Raw genomic sequence first — 16,161 nt, 5'->3', positions numbered from 1 at the left:
TCCTCACATTAAGTGGGAAAACAGGTACAGAGAACTCCAGGACAGTTTGAGGATAGTTCAGCCGTCATCCTTCATCACAGGCCTAACACTGGTCCTAGGTGCAGGCTCTGCATTCAGGGTGACTACTAAACTCAGCTCTCTTGGGCTCCGATAGTTTGTTGCATGTGTTTTGCCTTTTGCTCTCCATGTAAGAGGTAACTATTGGAAGTCTTGTTCTTAACTACTGGAACTTTGCATACTTTGAAATCACCTCTTCATGATGTTTGATCTGGTTAGGAAGCCTAGCATCTTTAGCCTGGGATTTGTGACTCTTTTAAAAAGACATTAAAAAGTTATTAACTCTTACTAAAAGTCACAGATTCCTTAGATTTGGGGGCACTCTTAGAAGTCGGCATCTAATAGTGTCTGAGGTGAACAGTAAATAGTTTTTCTTTCCCTGATGCAGTAACAAAGCTGTCACATCTGACTGGATTCTCCATAGATCTGCTTATCTTGGTCCTCTGTTGTAGCCGCTGCCAGGATTGTTTACAGTTCTCCAGGGTAACACTTGATCTAAAGTGACTGTGAGGCTCTTCCTGTCTGACCAGCCTGTAGAACTTGGGTGTCGTGTGCGTTTGCCGTAGTTTGTGTACTTACACATACTTACAGACCTTTCCTAAAGTGTCCTTTGTGTTCTTTACAGGACAACGAAGGCCAGACAGCCCTTCATTACGGTAAGCTCCTTCTGAATTATTGGTCGTATTTGAACATTGTGTCCGTCTAAGCCTGTGTGGTAGAGCTGGTGGAAATGCAGTGTCATCATCAATAGAGGCTTCTCCACCCCCTGCTGCCAATGCATTCATTCATTCTTGGTACTGCCTAGGACAACCAGGATGCTAGTCCTTGTTATTGTAGAATCTGATCTCTCCTATTTAAAAAAGAAAAGCAAATGCCAATGTGGTGGCGCACGCCTTTAGTCCCAGCACTGGGGAGGCAGAGGCAGGCGGATCTCTGAGTTCGAGGCCAGCCTGGTCTACAAAGTGAGTTCCAGGACAGCCAGTGCTGTTACACAGAGAAACCCTGTCTCAGGGGGAAAAAAAGAAAAGAAAGAAAGAAAACACCAAAGAACTAAAACAGCGAAGCTTTCTTGAGGCTGGGAAATCAGATGGTTGGTGAAGTGCGCACTGTGTGAGCACGGGGACCTGAGCTCAGAGCCCAGCATGGAAGCCAGGCACAGTGGCATGAGCCCTGGGCAAAGGCAGAAAGATCTCGGGGGCTCGTTGGCCATCCAGGCTAACCAAAAACTGGAACACTTGAGGTCCAGTGAGAGACTTTGTCTTGGAAGATACGGTGGCAGTCGATAGAGCAAGACACACAACGTTGACTGACACAGAGGCTGGCCCTCCTCACACATGTGTACACCTCACATACAAGAGAAATAATTCTTTGAGGAACCCCTAACCTGTGGTTTTACTCTCTGTAGTTTCAGTTGCCCACAGCCAATTCCAGTCCAAAAATATGAAATGTGGAAATTCTAGGAATAGACAGTTAATAGATTTTAAATTACATGCTGTTCTGAGTAACATGAAGAGTCTCAGGCCATCCTCGGTCCTTCGGTCTAGGCCATGACTCATCTCTTCGTCTGACCTGTTCTGTGTACACTACTTGTGCATTAATCACTTTGGAGTGTCTCAGTTATCAGAGCAGCTGATCACAGTGCTTATGTCCAGATGACCCTTTGGTAGCAGCCTAACAATAGGTCATGACACCTACATCATTTGCCTCACTTTATCTTAACACATACATGGACATTGAGTCATCTCATATTATCATAAGAATTGTGAGCATAGTACAATAAAATGTTTTCTCGAGAGAGTATATTCCTTTATTTCATTACTTACTGCTGTTAATCTCTTGTCATATTTTACTATGAGTGTGTAGAGAAATAAAAAAACAATGTAAGCATATATATGTTGTGTGTACACGCTCATGTGATGCATGTATGGTGTATGTGTATGTGTGTTGCTTGGTCCTAACTTCAGTTTCTTGAATTTTTTTTTCACCCAGATAAAGGGAGACTAGTATAACTGAATAAAGAAAACAAATTGGATTTTTTAACTCATTTTCTCTACTAAATGATTATCTTTACTTCAATGTCTATAAAATAGAGTAAAAATGATCTGTAAGGTAGAAATAATAGCATGGCTCTTAGAGAACTATTAAGTAAATTCAGGGAAATAAAAGGATATTAAAGATTATAAAATACTAGCAAATAGAATTCAGAGCTTCTGTTTGTGTATGAATATTGTTGAATAAAAGACAGCCATCGGTGTCTAAATCAGGCTAAGGGTCAACCACCTTCGGCCATTTCAGAAAGGAGCACAGACTGCTTTGCCATTCTGGACAATGCTGGGCTAGGATTAGTGCCAAGGGGCTCAGATGCCCGTCAGCACCTTGTCCACAGCTGAGCATCACTGGATTACCTGGGATCTAGACTGTTGTACTAGCTGTTTGCAACTCACGGAAATCGGCCTGATAATAAAAATTGGAATGTCTACAAATGTCTACCCCAACTCATTTATGAGTTTACCTGGTATTATCTGGATAGTAAAACTAGCAGAAAAAAAGGAAACTTGTGAGTCCATTTCACTTTTGAACATAAATGCCAAAATCCTAAGGAAAATATTACCAAATGAAACCCATCATTGTACTTTAGACAGAAAGATATGTCATAATCGAGTTGAGTTCATCCCAGAAATTGAAGGTGTAACATTTTAAAATTTATTGGTATGATTTTCTACATTTCCAAGTTAGGTGAAATACTTAATTCAGTAATTCGGGTGTATAAAAAGCTTGTGAGAAAAGTCAACACTCAATTTAAGAAGTTTAGAAAAGTGATTCAGACCTTGTGGGTTTCAGCCAGACTTGTGCTGGATATTCTAGTTCCCCACTGACCTGCACAGGCTGCTGAAGTCTTACCACTGACCGTCACAGGCTGCTAAAGTCACTGTCCTTTACCACTGACCTGCACAGGCTGCCGAAGTCAGTGTCCTTTACCACTGACCTGCACAGGCTGCTGAAGTCACTGTCCTTTACCACTGACCTGCACAGGCTGCTGAAGTCACTGTCCTTTACCACTGACCTGCACAGGCTGCTGAAGTCACTGTCCTTTACCACTGACCTGCACAGGGCGCTGAGGTCACTGACCTGCACAGGGCGCTGAGGTCACTGTCCTTTACCACTGACCTGCACAGGGCACTGAGGTCACTGTCCTTTACCACTGACCTGCACAGGCCGCTGAAATCACAGTACTCTAGTTTACACTGGATGGAATAGGGACCTCAGACCACGTATGAGAGTGTAAAAGGTTCTTTTATGTGAAGTGCTTAGAACAGTGTCTGACAGCTGCTATGTATGCATGAAGTATTAGCAGGTTTTTTTTTTTTATATAAAATCCTTGAATGAACTAGAAATGTAGCATTAGGGTTGAAGCATTAGTAGATAACATTCATGTAACACATCCACCACCAAAAAGGTCAATAAAAGAAAGCTGTATAAAAATAATGATTCCTGCCGGGTGGTGGTGGCGCACGCCTTTAATCCCAGCACTCGGGAGACAGAGGCAGGTGGATCTCTGTGACTTCGAGGCCAGCCTGGTCTATAGAGTGAGATCCAGGACAGGCACCAAAACTACAGAGAAACCCTGTCTCGAAAAATGAAATAAAGAGAAGGAAGGAAGGGAGGGAGGGAGGGAGGGAGGGAGGGAGGGAGGGAGGAAGGAAGGAAGGAAGAGAGGAAGGAAAAGAGGAAAGAAGGAAAGAGATTCCTTATATGACTGGAATTTAGCTAGTTTAAACATGAAGGTGATTCTAGTAAGTTTGTATCAAGACAGTAGAGTGACAAAGAAAAGATGAAAAAGAAGCATTAAAGAAATTAGAATATGACATCAGCAGTGCAGAGTGCTATCACCCTGATACAAAGCAAGCAGCAGTGAAGGAAAAGAGGTACCAAAAAGACACAGAGCAGAAAGTGGAAGAGCAGGTGTGACTCGGGGAGAGTGAATAAGACACCCAGTGTTCTCCTCTGGCCTCCACATGTGCCAGCATATACGTGTGCATATTCACCCATGTGCACAATCATGGTCATACATGCAACTCATGTGCACACATACACACAACTATGTGCACACTAGCACCCACAGGTACAAGGTATTGATACTTTCCTATGGCTGTGATAAAACACCATGACCAAGGCAACTTACAGAAGAGTTTATTTTAGACTTACAGTTCCAGAGGGTTAGAGTCCATGATGCTGGAGCAGAGCTGGCAGAGGGCACAGCTGGAGCAGCATCTCAGCGTTGATGTCTCAAACCACCAGCAGGAAGCAGAGAGGGCGGACTCAGAATGGCACAAGTCTCTGAAATGTGGCGAGCCACAAGGATATATCATAGAGATTCAGCTGTGTATTAAAGCTGTACTTTGGCCAAGGGTCTGTCAAAAGGCAAGCCGTTTATTATGAATATTTGGTGTTACCCAGCCTTTAATATTTCAGCTGTCTTCTTCTATGAAATTCTTGCATGCCCAAATATTCCCAGACCATTTGGCAAACATTTCAGCTCCTCAGACCTGCTGAACTTTTAGGTAACTAATTGCCCCCCCCCAAAAAAAAACCATAGCTTTGTTTCTTGTCCTAATGAAGCTCAGACCATTGCCTTCCTTGAGGCCTAGTGGCTCTCCAGAGCAATTGACTGAGAACAAAAGAGTTTTTCACATATCAAGGTGGAAGGTAGGGTGGAGCAACATTCCTGAGGAGGCAGAGAACTGTGTGGCCAGGGGAAGAGGAAACAGGCATTTTCTGTAGAGGCGGACAGAAGGGCATGACCAGGGAGAAGGGAAGAACACAGAGGCTTTGTAGATGGTAAGGCAGAACTCTTGTAGTTCATCAGAGCCAAGAGTAGAGAGCAAGTAGAGATGGAGGGCAAAGAAACAGAGGATGAAGATGAGGCTGGAAGCATAAGAGCTTAGTTGTTAGCAGGACTATGAGAGGGCAGTAAATGAGGGGACAAAGAGGAACTAAGTGTCAGGACGGAACTGAAGCTGTGTAGACAGGATTTCATCCCAGAGAAATAAAGTAGATGGACAAAGAGCTTGGTGTATCTACATTTATTCTTGTCCTGAATGCCAGACAGAGCTGTAGCTGAATATATGGAATTTTGTCTTAGAGGAATAAAGTTAACAGACATAAGAGCATAGTGTACATAGACTTTTTTTTTTCCCTCAGATATCCCACGCAGGATGTAGCATCTTCCCTGGACTCTGGGCATCCATACTGAAACCTCAAAGCCCACCCCAATGACATGCTTCCTCCAGCAAGGCCACACCTCCTAATCCTCCCCAAATACCAACTGGGGGCCAAGTATGCAAATGCCCAAGACTTACGAGGACACACACACACACACACACACACACGTGCATACATATGCACACACACAATCATTTCTGAGCTTGTACATTTGGAGGCCAGAGACTCCACTGGTGCCTTATTCAATCGTTCTCCACCTGCACACACAATCACGTGCACAAACACATACAAAGAACCATGTCAGTGATGCACACCAGTAGTTCAGCTTCTCTATAGGCTGAGGAAGAAGATTTCAAATTTAAGGCCAGCCTAGGCTATATAATGAAATCGCCACTAGGAAAAATAGACATGTGAGAGATCCAAAGGTGACCAACATGAACAAGCTGACGTCATTACAGAGGATTAAAGTATGTCAGTTCATGGTTGTCACACAGCCTAGTGAGAAAACCGCAGCCCCATGAATTGCTCTCCCATTGAAAGGTGTGTTTCTTTCTTAATGCACTGACATGTGAAAGGCTGTATTCCTAAGGATTTCCAGGAAGAAGTTAAGAATGATGAACTTACATGTTGGGTGATTGCCCTTCGATAGGAACAGAGTTTGTTCCATGTATCCAGGTCCTCTTCAGGGTACAAAGGAATGTACTTCAGGATAGCAGAACATCTTATGCAGTATGGAAATTACTAAAACTGCTTTTTATTCACATGACTTGGAAACTGCATAGAAAGCTTATCTTATAGAGTTATCATTTATTCCAATCATAACTTTAATTTAGGAATGCATTTCTACCGCAAGAAAGTCTAGAGTCAGTTTCATTCATATTACAAGAAAAACAAATCTTGCTGTTTTCAGTATTTCTTAATTTCATTTTTGTAAATACAGTGAAATTCATTTATGAAAAATTAAAGATACATATATACATAAATGTGTATATATTTTAAAATTTTTCAAGCATATATATTGTTTACTCCCTACATAGAGTTTTGAGTTCTGGTATTATTTTCATATTATTTGATTCAGGTATGCTTCGTTTTCAAATGAGAGCCCATTAGCTTCTCTCACCACATCTTATTTTTTTTTATATTAAAAAAAAAACTTGTTTTGTTTTTGGTTTTTTGAGACAGGGTTTCTCTGTATAGCTTTGTACCTTTCCTGGATCTCGCTCTGTAGACCAGGCTGGCCTCGAACTCACAGAGATCCGCCTGGCTCTGCCTCCTGAGTGCTGAGATTAAAGGCGTGCGCCACCACCGCCCGGCTTAAAAAAAAAAAAAAAACTTTTAAAAAATAAACACTTTTTTTGTTGTTGTTTTAAAAAAAAAGATTTGACTTAGTCTAACAGTACAAAGAAAACCAGATTATCTACTTCAGACCAGTGTCTAGTTGAAGGTGGGGAACCCCATTTCACACAAATTTAAAGTTCAAATTTATATTCTTGATTGTTTGGGAAATCAAAAGTTAAGAAACTAAAGTAAGTGCACTGGTCTGGTTTGTCCTCTCCTACTTCCCTCACTGACAGAAGTGTATGCTAAACTTACCGTTCCCTCTCTGTCCCCACCCCATGTGTGTGCAGGTGCACAGTGTGTACAGGTGTACAGTGTGTGTGTGCAGGTGCACAGTGTGTGTGCAGGTGTACAGTGTGTGTGTGCAGGTGCACAGTGTGTGTGTGCAGGTGTACAGTGTGTGTGTACAGGTACACAGTGTGTGTGTGCAGGTACACTGTGTGTGTACAGGTGCACAGTGTATGTGTGTACAGGTGCACAGTTTGTGTGTACAAGTGCGCAGTGTATGTGTGTGCAGGTGCAGTGTGTGTACAAGTGTACAGTGTGTGTATGTATAGTCTGTGTATAGGTGTACAGTGTGTGTGTACAGGTGCACAGTTGTAGCTAGTCTTTTTCTGTCCGACCTGTCAGTTCCCAAATGACCACATGGAGACTTCTTATTAAGAAAGCTCATCTGATAGCTTAGACTTGTTTGTAGCTACCTCTTATATTTTTAAATTAACCCATTTCTGTTAATCTGTGTGCTGCCCCAAGACTCGTTTACCTTATCTACATGCTTCCCATTCTGTTTGCGACTCCACCCTTCTTCCCATCATTCTCTCTGCCCTGAAAATCCTGCCTAGCTATTGGCCATTCAGCTTTTTATTAAACCAATCTGAGTTACAAATCTTCACAGTGTACAAAAAAATTATTCTACAACATTTCCCCCTTTTTGTCTAAATAAAAAGGAAATGTTTTAATTCTAACTTAATAAAACTATAAACAATAAGAACAATTATCAGGTAAGAATTGCATTACTAAGTCCAGTCCATTTGTATTTGGCATATTTAGAGAAAATACACCATTATTTATTCCATCTTGATGATTACAAAGCTCTGTACCTAATTTACCTCATAGCTAAGGAAAGCTGAAACTATGACTACCTAGTCTTTAACTCCACCAAAGACCCCAAAAGGGTATAATATTACCTGAGTAACAGGAAGTGTAGTACAAGCTACTTCCAAACCTATAGAAATGACAGACATCTGGTTGCTTGGACAGTCACCAAGGTTCCTCTGCAACACTGGGGCATCCAATCTTTGGCCTACAGGCCTAGAGTATCTGGCAGACTCTTCTATGAAGCAGGAATTTTGAAGGACTGTTCCGCCTTGTTTTGGCAAAGTTCAGCAATAACTTTCCTGTGTGTTTTGCATGTCCAGTTTGTACAGCATATTGTTGGCAATCAAGGCAAGGACAGTTTCTTTGCCCAGTGGCTAACCTTGCCATAATAAAAGCAAACTCTGTATGGAATTTCTTCAGTGCCCATCATCTTCTCTGAAGATGGAGCAGATGTGTCTCATTGTCATAAAAAGCCTCAGGTTATTAAACATCTTAAATGCCATTTGCTGTAGGTCTTTGAAGTGTTTGAAGACCATCTATCTATCTAAAATCTATCTGTTTAACTTTGAAAGCATACCTAACATGACTATGAGTTTGATTATTATAGATGACTAACTACTAGCCTGCATTTCTTAGTTATACATTACATTTTTAAATGAGCCGCATAAGCAAAGTACCCCAAACAAGAGTAAAAGCATACATTCAGTACTACAAAAATAACTTTCAATATGTATCAATATACCAAAATCCCTATCAATGTAAAATATTTGAGACTAGTAGTTATTTTTTTAGTTTGAAAGATAGGTACAATAATCTACCCTTTTATCCTATCATTTCTATATCCCCCTTTTCTCTTTTTAGAACGAGATCCCTGAGTCTAATCTCCTTCATTCAGCTTTTTTTCCTGACCGTGACCAACAACTTGTAGCCAACCCCACTAAACAATGACAAATGTCCATAATCCACTGAATGACCAAAAACCACCTACCCCATCTCCTGGGAATGTGGGCATTGTGTTCTCTAGACTGCTGCCTGTTGTGTGGGGGCGCTGGCACCTTTGAAGGACCCTTAAAAAAAATTAAGATAATGGTCAAGTCCTGAGGATCTAGCTGTTGTCCAGTCTCTGTGATGGGAAAGTACAGAGCTTATCTAAAGTTCTGGCTGGAGCAGTCTGTGAGGCTAGACCATCTCAGCCAGCAGTCTTGAGGCTGTTCTGGATGCAGAACTTTGAGAAAACTGCAACATTCTGAGAGGCTGAATCACCTGGCCACCCATTTTCATTGGTGTCTGGTCCCCTTGTTCTGAAAACATACAAGCTTTCAAAGGTAACATATATATCTGAATTAACACAAGTATGGAATGTGTGGTGTGCACAAGCCAGCCAAAGGTGATTTTTTTGTTTTATGTTTATGTCTATAGCCACGATTTTCAAGGGGTCTCCCTCAATCAAATCTGGTCTCTATCAGCCTTGAATGAATCCATAGCCTTTTGTTTTCTGTGGAAACAAAAGCATAACTTCTTCCCCAGTGTAACATATTTTTTGACTTCCATTTTGAAGTTAAGACCTTTTTTAAATAATACAGGTTGGTTTAATTTAGTAGTTTTTATAATCCGGTGTCTCACAGAAGCTATTGTTTGCTCATCAGCAATCAAAAAATGTAAAGTCAATACAACACCATACAGGATTCCCACTCCCTGTGTATTTCTCACCTCTACATGGCTTATTCTTTTTTTAAATTACTTTACTTCTCTCTTGAAAGACTTTGGTATTTTTAAACTGTTTTTTATGACTATCTATACCCTTTTTCTTTCTTAAGCCTATGTACATTGTTAAACACACTGTAACTGTTTAGAGGTTTTTTCCCATCTAAGTCTGCTTTACTTCATATCTGTAAACCTTTTCTGTCTGCATGAGCAAAACTCAAACCACCCCACAGCTTAGCTCGTGGCATGCTAGCAGCTCAAGCCTACAAGCAGCGGCTGGAGATGCATCTCTGTTCCATGGCCACATGAGAGACTGTGGGAGTAGGATAAGCCACATGTGGCTCCAATTTTGTGTGTTTGGAACCTTTTTTTGAGCTTTCCCAGGTCTTATGGGGATATCCGTGGCCCCATGTTGAGTGGCATTTGTAGCTAGTCTTTTTCTGTCCTGGCCAGCTCCCAAATAACCACATGGAGACTTCTTATTAATTAAAAGATCCCGGGCAATAACTTAGGCTTGTTTTTAGCTAGCTCTTATAACTTAAATGAACTCATTTCTATTAATCTATGTGTTGCCCCAAGGCTTGTTGATCTCATCTATGTATTTCTCATTCTGCTTACTCTTCATCTCAGTGTCTCCTTGTGACTCTGCCCTTCTTCCCAGCATTCTCTCTGCCCTGAAAATTCTGCCTAGCTATTTGCCGTTCAGCTTTTTATTAAACTAATCCTAGTGACACATCTTCACAATGTACAAAAAGATTATTTCACAACATACTGTGTGTGTGTGTGTATAAGTGTACAGTTTGTATGTGTGTACAGGTGGACAGTATGTGTGTTTCTATAAGTGGATAGTATGTGTGTATAGCTGTACAGTGTGTATAGCTATACAGTGTGTGTATAGCTGTACAGTGTGTATGTACAGGTATACAGTATGTCTACAGGTACATAGTGTGTGTGTACAGCTGTACAGTGTGTGTGTACAGGAATACAGTGTGTGTACAGCTATATAGTATGTGTGTACAGGTGTACAGTGTGTGTGTGTACAGTGTTTACAGGGGTGTAGTGTGTGTGTCTATACAGGTGTACACTTTGTGTACAGGTGTACAACTATACAGTGTGTGTATATGGCTGTACAGTGTATGTGTAGGTATACAGTATACAGGTGTACGTGGAGACCAGAAGTTGATGTTAGGTGTCTTCCTCCATCACGCTACCTTATATTTTTGAGGCAAGGTCCTTCCTGAACCTGGAGCTCACCAGTTCCTGTAGAGCCAGCTGAGGCCTCTGGTCTGCACCTCCCCTGCACACACCCTGCACCCAGCTTTCTTGCATAGATACAAAGGTTCTGGACTCAGGTCCCCTAGCTTATGCAGCATGTACTTTACTGACTGAGTCCTCTTCCTGCCCGTAAATGCTAAACTTTTCCGAAGAATACATTTCCAGTGCAGCGTTCCGATGTTCCTCAGATGAGAATAAACCCGCAGTCTAACATTACAGACTGCAGTTACATGCACATCAGTGGGTGAGGTACACTTCGGGATTCAGTTGTTTTCACACTTAGTTATTGGGGAGGGGTGTGCACATGCCCCAGCACACATGTGGAGGACAGCATGAACAGGTAGATTCCCTTTCTCCACCGTGTGGATCTTGGGGATTGAACTCAAGTTGCCAGGCTTGGTGACGAGTGCCCTTACCTGCTGAGCCGTCCCACCAACCCTGGATCACATTGCACAGAACTTCAGTGAAACCTTTGGGGAAGAATTATTAGAGCAAGTGTTTAGAGTCAGGGAATCAAGAGCACAAGAATGAGTTTCACCAGAAATGAACAGGTGTGCATGAAAGAAACTCCAGTTCAAATAAAAATTGTAAAGTGCAGAAATTTTGCAGTGGTTAGGTTAAAGTGTGCAGCTAGCACAAGTCATGGAAGAAAAGAAAAAGGTGTGCTGGAAGCTGTAAGAAGTCAGAGGAAGGGAGGACAGGAAAGGAGAGAGAGACTGTGGTAGAGGCTAGAGCCTAGTAAAAAGCCAGTCACATGGCTCAGTGGCCAAGCCCTTGTCCATGCTTTGACCTCTACCACTGGTCCTGTTCATTCCCTCCCCCCCACACACACACTCTTGACTTAGTTTTATCTTTTGTGCACAGGTGTTTTGCCTGCATGTGTGTGTGTGTATGTGCACCATGTGTGCTTGGTGCCCACAGAGGCCAGAAGAGGGTGTCAGATCCACTGGAGCTGGAGTTCCAGATGGTTGTGAGTCACCATGTAGGTGCTGGGAATTGAATCCCGGCCTCTGGAAGAGTTGCCAGTACTCTTAACCACTGAGCCATCTCTCCAGTTCCCTCTCCCACCAATTTCGTTACTGTTGTTTTCTCGAGACGAGTTTCTCTATGTAGCCCTGGCAGTCCTAGAATTCGCTCGAATTCGTGGGTGTCCTCGAATTCGGAGATCCACCTATCTCTGCCTCCTGAGTGCTGAGATGAAAGGCATGCGCCACTCCTGCCCAGCTATTTTTTTTTAAAGGGGAAGTGAGAAATTTCTAATAGGGGTTCCAAGAAAGATTTTAGGAGAATCAATATATAAGAATATTTACTGGCAGGGTATGATGCTGTACACCTTTAATCTCAGAACTCAGGATACAGAGGCAAGAAGATCTCTGTGAGTTCGAGGCCAGCCTTTTCTATATGATGAGTTCTGGGACAGCCAGGGCTACATAGAGAGATCCTGTCTCAAAACAGACAAATGAACAACAACAAAAAGATTATTTGCTGATAATTCCTGGAGTTGGTAAAGTGCTAGACTCTTCAGATCTGAGAATTACACAGCATAGTTGTGGTAATCTGAAGTGTTTTCTCAGCAGGATGCTGTTGTGTAGTGAAAATGAGCCACAGCCACGTGAACAAAGCTTGGAGCTCAAGACACTGAACCCAAGAGTGCATGCAGTGTACTTTCCGTTATATGAAAGTCAATAATGGGGAGACCTGTCTCCAGCATCAGGAGACAGGAGGATGGTTAATTTGGCAGAAGTGGCTGGTAAAACTGGGAGGGATGCTTCTGGGATTCTAATACTGATGAGATGATGCATGAATAAGTTACATGGTGGATTCATCTCTAGAAAACATGTATATGACCGATATTCTTTTGTATGTATTTTGTAGCCCATTAAAGCTTACACACACACACACACACACACACACACACACACACACTTGGAGATAAGGTAGTGGTATTGCCCTTTCTGTTTTATAGTCTTTCCAACAAATGCTCAAGCTTGGGTATTGCTTTCCCTGCTTGCAGATGAACATCTGGTGGCCGGGAATGTGCTCTGACCTCTGCAGCAAGCAGTGCAGCTGTAGAGAGTAAAGCCACTGTCCAGGTCTTCTGATTCCACATCCACTCCTGTTCTCTGATACCGTGCACAGCTGCAGTGCCGGATAGAACTCACAGTATCTGTGGAAGATGACTACAGAGAGAGGGTGATGTTTAGTTTTTTGAAACAGGGTCTCACTGTATAGCCAGGACTAACCTGGAACTTGCTATGTAGCCCAGGCTGGCTTCAAACACATAATACTCCTACCCAGCCAAAGCACTAGGATCACATGTACTTTACATCACATTACTAGGCATGCACCGTTACATCCAGTGTAGAAAGTAACCTACCCAGGAATAATGAAAACGGGGAAGTCCCTTCTCACTGGCCTTCTTGGTCAGTGAGGCAGAGCCGATTTCCATGACTGCTATGAGTAAACACATGCTGATACTCATGTCCTGTATGCTTTTATAATCTTTTTCTGTTCACTGGGGTATTAGACATTAATAAAAACTATCCTTAATTCAGGAATCTTACCCAAAATTGATCTACTCAGACACCCTCTATTTCTTTCTCTCAGGTTTATTAATCTTTGTGGAAAGAACTCAGCAAATAACCATATATGTTATAATCAAAATAATTAAACACTAAAATAATATCATCAGTCAGAGGTTTGGGCATTACAAATATATAAAACTAAAATGTTTTGACAACTCAGGAGTGCTTCATGAAAATTAATATTTTCAGATTAATAATCACTTTTAGGGTAATTCACTTTTAGTTGTATTTCTTTACTAGATTACTGGAATTTTGACACTTTTTAGAATAGTCAAAATAGTCTTATATGTCATAATAGCAGTAATGATCATTTATTAAGCACCTATTATGTGCCTAGGAGTCTCTTGAGCATATTTTATTCATTTAGTCATTTAATGTTATTTAATCCTTTTTATTTGGTGGGTGCTGTGGCTTCTGATTTGATTTGATTTTAGGGCGTTAACCTATTCTTGGGGTTTCATGAAACTGTAAGTATAGTTAAATACAGTGAATGCAGACAGTATTGGGGAGGCCTTTGGGGACTCAGCTATTACTTTTTATGAATTATGGCTGAGCTTGACAGCTGTCCTTGGGTTGACAGCTCTTCTGATTATAGCAGTTGTCAAACTCCATCCTTAAGCAGGTTGTAAATCCTGGCTTCTTCCGATTAAAACTGGGTCAGAGCCAACTGCAGGTTAACTAGAGGCCACTATTGTGCTCCTGTATGGCCTTGCTGGTTTGTCTTAAATGGTCTTTTTGTGGAAACATATTAAAACCCTGATTTCCCCATGTTTTACCTGAGTGTTTTGAGTCTTCAGATACTGGTCCTCCTGTTAATTTTGTGATTAAACATGCTCCATGCTGGAGTATATCGCAGTAAGTGTGGTCTTCCTTATAAATGGCCTGTTAGCTTTCCCCTCCTCTTCCTCCACTGGGAATACTAATATCATTGCATCTGTGTCTCCCAGGGGAAATCAAGGCTTTCCTTGCACGTATGGTCATGTGATTGCAGAGTGGGCCGGCTTTGTATCCTCATGAGCCCTCAGGCTTCCACGGAAAGCACCATCTGTTCTGTTCCTTCCACACTGTTACAGGGCAGTGGGAGGAGGCAGTAGAGTGAAAATAAATAAAATAAAACAAGAAAGAAATTCATCATCAAAACCCCGAGGATTAATGGAGTCAGAAGGCTCACTGCTCTGAATGAAAATTCATCTTCACCTGTGCCAGTGTCGGGGCTGCCTGTATGGCACTTGACAAATAGAGGTTCCCAGGGTACCATAAATTCACCAACTGTGCTGGTCCCTGTAGACTGGCTTGGGCTTTTCCAGGATGGGCTTCCGACTGTTTTTGTGTTTCCCTGACTTTGTGGGCACCGATGAGGCCCTCGCTAATTTGGTGGATGTTAGCCCCGGTCCCCGTCTCCATCACCTTCTTTCCTTTCCCGTTGTCTTTGCCTTTGTTTTGAGAGAGTGAGAAGATTACACATTCTGGCTTGTGACCTGTGAGTCACTCAAGATGCCAGAGGCAGGGGAATCAATTCTGAGCAAATTCTAACTTCTCAGCACCATGCTGGATGGATGGAAAGGATACCTAAACAAACAAACAAACAAATAAATAAATAAACTAGAGCATGCACTGGAGAGAGGATACAAAACCAGCAAGCATGTGACTGGAGATCCAGGTCCATTTCTTCAACAGCAGTGTGCTGGGCACCTGTGTGAGCCAATCTCCCCTAGGTTCCAGTGTGCCCCCCGCATGCCTCCCTCAGATCCAGCATCAAACTCACTTGTATGGCTTTATAGGCAAGATCCCATCATTTAAATTGATCTGTCTCTCTTTTCCTCTGCTGTGACTCCCGGCTTGTCTGTGCTTCCATGTGGGTCTGTCTTTGCATGAACCTCAGGTGCGTGTTAATAAAACTCTTTATGTATGTGTATGCAGCACACTCTGCTCTGGAATATTGTCAGTTAAGCCTCACTCCCCTTCACTGAGTGAAATTCAGCTTCACTCAGTCAGTCGTGCTAGGGACTGTTACACAACGCAAGCACTGTTTCCTTAGTTGGGTGGTTGCAGTCAGCCAGCTATGGAATTCAATTCTTAAACCTCTGCTCCCGAGTTAGAACCTGAGTAGATCATACTTCACTGCTGGAAAGGTGACTTCGTGGCCCAGCACCCCTGGAACTGCCGCTTTGCCTGCGAGACCACATTCTGCATCTTCAGTACACATCTCCTCAGCCCCATCCTGCTTAAGTGCTGGGTTAGAAGAACTACGTGTTAGATCACGATGGCTGTCCTGAATTATGTAAGGGTTTGTATAGAGAGTTTCTAACAAATACTGTTAAAAAGATCCCCCTTTAAAAGCTAACCAAGTGCTCCCCACAGCAACTGCTGAGTGGTTATTGTTTAGAATGTAGATGTTCTGTGGATAGGTTTTAGTGTGTGTGTGTGTGTGTGTGTGTGTGTGTGTGTGTGTGTGTGTGTAATGTATATGTATATTTGTGTGTATGATGTATATGTATATATGTGTGCATATATAATGTATGTGTATATGTGTGTGTAATGTATATGTGTGTTGTGTGTATGTATGTATAATGTATATGTATGTGTGTGTATAACGTATATGTATGTGTGTATGTAATGTGTATGTGTGTGATGTATATGTATATATGTGTATAATGCATATGTGTATAATGTATATGTGTGTATGTAATATATGTGTGTGTAATGTATATGTGTGTGTATAATGCATATGTATATGTCCTCACAGCTACTTGACCCCCCAGGCAGTGCATCTTTAACTGCTTCTATTTTATGGGACTGTCTGCATGTCAGTCTAAGTGGGTATACAGTTATTTGTGTTTAAACTCTGGAAATTTAAAGTAGAAATATTGATTGAGATTAT

At 42.0% G+C, this 16,161-nt stretch overlaps 1 protein-coding gene across 1 annotated transcript in view; it reads left to right on the top strand.

Moving 5' to 3' along the window:
• The window catches only part of Acbd6 (acyl-CoA binding domain containing 6), a 144,631-nt gene that overhangs the window by 122,921 nt on the left and 5,549 nt on the right, over positions 1 to 16,161 (top strand). The window contains exon 7 of the mRNA XM_059280606.1: positions 683 to 713. Coding sequence (XP_059136589.1) covers positions 683 to 713 — 31 coding nt within the window. The remainder of the gene's footprint in view (positions 1 to 682; positions 714 to 16,161) is intronic.

Source organism: Peromyscus eremicus, chromosome 15, assembly GCF_949786415.1.
Source record: "Peromyscus eremicus chromosome 15, PerEre_H2_v1, whole genome shotgun sequence".
NCBI lineage: Eukaryota > Metazoa > Chordata > Mammalia > Rodentia > Cricetidae > Peromyscus > Peromyscus eremicus.
Note: the sequence above shows the minus strand (reverse complement) of the source record. Positions and strands in the feature narration are given on the sequence as shown.